At 34.2% G+C, this 3,232-nt stretch overlaps 1 protein-coding gene across 1 annotated transcript; it reads right to left on the reverse strand.

The window, feature by feature from the left end:
* On the reverse strand, window positions 1-2,529 carry FABP2 (fatty acid binding protein 2, intestinal). Its single transcript, XM_009998565.1, has 4 exons — window positions 2,443-2,529; window positions 1,595-1,767; window positions 877-984; window positions 1-51 (listed from the first exon to the last, which is right to left on the reverse strand). Exons 1-4 carry the CDS (start codon window positions 2,507-2,509, stop codon window positions 1-3), a joined length of 399 nt encoding a protein of 132 aa, XP_009996867.1. The 5' UTR covers window positions 2,510-2,529.
* Window positions 2,530-3,232: the final 703 nt, after the last annotated feature.

Raw genomic sequence — 3,232 nt, forward strand, 5'->3', positions numbered from 1 at the left:
TTAGCCTCTTTTGAAGATTCTTTTTGCTTCAACTCCTTCATATACATAGACCTGTTAAGAAATTAAGAAGAAAAATCAGTGGTGTTATTACAAAGTTTCATTTCACAGATGCTATTGAGACATGATCAATAGTGATTTAATTGTGGCTGGTGGCCATGTGGGGACTACCAGCCCCTGTACAGACTCTGGGGAAAGCAGCTTGTTGTCAACGGGCATGAATTCTCTATGCAAAAATTTGAACGGCCACAGGACAACATTTGGCAGATTCAGAAAATACCCAGAGTTCAAGTGCCACGTTCCCAAATCACTACTTCACAAGTTTCCTTTATGTGACTGCTTTTATTAGAATTGTGAAGAAACACGGAAGGGTTGTATTTTATGTTTTTGATATCTCACACCTTATCATAACATAGGGGTTTTTTTTATTTCTTTATTCTTCTCAGAAGTTTGTGACCCACTAGTGGAAAGGATCTTAAAGCATTATAGTTCCATTTCTGGCTTTACCTCAGAACTGTGAAACATTTCATTTCTGTCTTAAACTTACTCCTCTGTGCTGTTATCCCCTGCCCCAACCCCAAACTTTTTTTTAAAAGGGGATTTATCAGCCACTGACAGCATTACCTTGTAGTAAGCTCCTGTGGTAAGGCTGTTACAAGGCACTTGGGAAAAGGCCTTCAGTAAAAACACATCTATATATAGATTACTCAACTTGAAAATTTTGACTAAAGATAAATTAGGTTGTTTGACTTGAAGAAAATCTTTCTTTGAGAACTGGTTTCAATTTTTTTTTTAAATTTTATTTCCTTCTTTGAGAGCAGCTTTTAACATTTTTTCAGTTAATCATATTGTAAAGTTACATGTGACTGTTTAACTCACCTGGACAAGTTCATCACCTATGACTTCTCTGGATGCTGTGAGTACTTTTCCGTTATCTTTTCTAGTAAATTTTCCTACAATTTTATTTCCTTCCATGTTCCAAGAACCCTATAATGGGGAAAAAATCCGACCCAAATATTTTACAACAGATATAACACGGATTTGATTTAAAGGCTTCAGGAATGCTTAAAAGTGAGAAGAGGTTAAAACAGTGTAATAATGCTTTTTTTTGACATTGATGGAAAGGCTGAAAAATGAAATGTGAATAACGACTAGTTTATTAAATTATTTAATTGCAGAATACTCCAGCTAGATTATTTCTTTATTTTAGTGCTCAGTACACCTCATTTTGATTAATTGTATCAACAGAGAAAAAGTAATTTCTTACAAATATCCACTCAGCACTCTGGCATTCTAGGTGCTGTACTTGAGTATTACAAGAAGTAAAATTGCAATCACCTGGATTTCATCATGTGAAAACTGCTACATTCTCTGCTTTTTGGGCTCTCTGTGGAATCCTGAATTTCACAGTAAAGTACTGAACTGTTAATGGTTAAGACTACTTTGTGGTTTTGCATATAAACTGCAAGCATTCTTGAACAGTCACACTTTAAAAGTAAAATTTAAATTAAAATCTAGGAAGACAAATAATTCATCTTGAAACTGTACTTCATAAAGTTATTATACTAAATATATAATTATCTAGAAAGTCTCTTACAGTAAGTTCAGTCCCATCAGCCAGACTGTACTCAAAATTGACTCCCAGAGTGAATGTAATTTCTATGGTACGGAAGTTGCTTGATTCTTTGACAGTAAAATTGTTTCCATCTTGTTGGATAATGAGCTTCATATTATCATGGGCTCCTAACTTTCTTTTCATCATGTTAACACCTAGAAAAAGCGAAGAACATCAATCAGTTAAAAAAGCCACCTGGAGCATGATATTAATCTCTTTTTAATTACTTTTATCTGGTCAAGCAAATTTATTCCAGCATTCTGACACAATTTTTTTTTTTTAATTCTTCACTTTTTATTTGGGCTGTATTCACTCCTACAGATAGAATACAAACCAATTGGGATGGTTATGCGTATATCCATGTAACTCATAGTTTGCAGAAACTTTAACTATGAGGATGTGAAAATTATTTGAATCATGTGTTTCTATAAAACTGAAGAGTTATTATCTCCTCCCTATGCAATTTTTAAACTAGTTTCACGTTATCAAAATAATAATCCTGCCATAGAATTCTGCTTAAAGTTGATAATTGAAATTCTCTTAGCCTTTTCCTTAAATGGAGACTTAGAGGTTCTTTTCTCAGCTGAACTAAATCTGTGGAATTAGTTAAATTTCTTAAGATTAACCAAGTGTAATTAAAATCAGAACATTTCTCAGTCTTTCCTCCCCCTGTGGAATCTTTTGAAAATAAATGTAGTGCACTATGTAAGGGCAGAACAGCAAACAGCAAAAAGATAGGCTAGCTACGAGGTAGTTGCTAGACAGCTGAATTTTGTATCCAGCCATAGTGGTATTATTTTTGTAGAAGGCATTGGAAAAGTAAGACTTACCCATGGCCTCCATGAACTTTTCATAGTTTTCATTTCTGTCTATTTTCCAGGTACCATTAAGTGCCATGTTTCTGCCTGTAGGAGGACTGTTCTGAAGTAACAGATCTTTACAAAGAGAATTTATCTACTGGCTTATCTTGAAAGCAATTTACAGGATGATGTGGCTGACTAAAGCTCAACTGATGCACTGATCTTTTCAAGGAGAAGTTTACTGTAGTTTAATCAAATTTTCAATTGTGACCACACTGCTTGCCGCATCTCTCCCTTATTGCCCCCAAATAATTGTTACTGCTTATCTTAAAAACTGTTAATCTATTCATTTTATTCACCATATGCAAGTTGTAGTAAAAATCAACTCTCTAGTGAAAGCAATAATTAGACTAAGAAAATTTTTTGGCATTTTCTATCTCGTATATTCATGCTTGTGGAAGAGTATGCAATGGGAGGAAATATATTTACCTAAGAAACCAAACACAAATCTCTGTTATAATTTGGTAGAGAATGTAAGCATGGGGCAGAGGATTTACTAAATGTCTACAAGTAGTTTCAGAAAACTATTCGTTTGCTTCTTGTGTAGTGCTGAGCTGTGAAAATTGGGATGATATTCTGTATTCATGTCCTCACTCTTTATTATTTAAATTCTGAGCAGATTGTACAAATTTTCGTCATTGTAACACATTCAGTGAATGCTGTGTGCATCTAACCCTTTTGTACAACAGAAAAGGATGGGCATCTCAATTAATTTGCCTGATGTGGTTGATTTCCATAGGTTCTGGATTTTGTCTGTTCA

The sequence above is a fragment of the Chaetura pelagica genome, unplaced genomic scaffold (genome assembly GCF_000747805.2).
Source record: "Chaetura pelagica isolate M959 unplaced genomic scaffold, ChaPel_1.0 scaffold176, whole genome shotgun sequence".
Lineage (NCBI taxonomy): Eukaryota > Metazoa > Chordata > Aves > Apodiformes > Apodidae > Chaetura > Chaetura pelagica.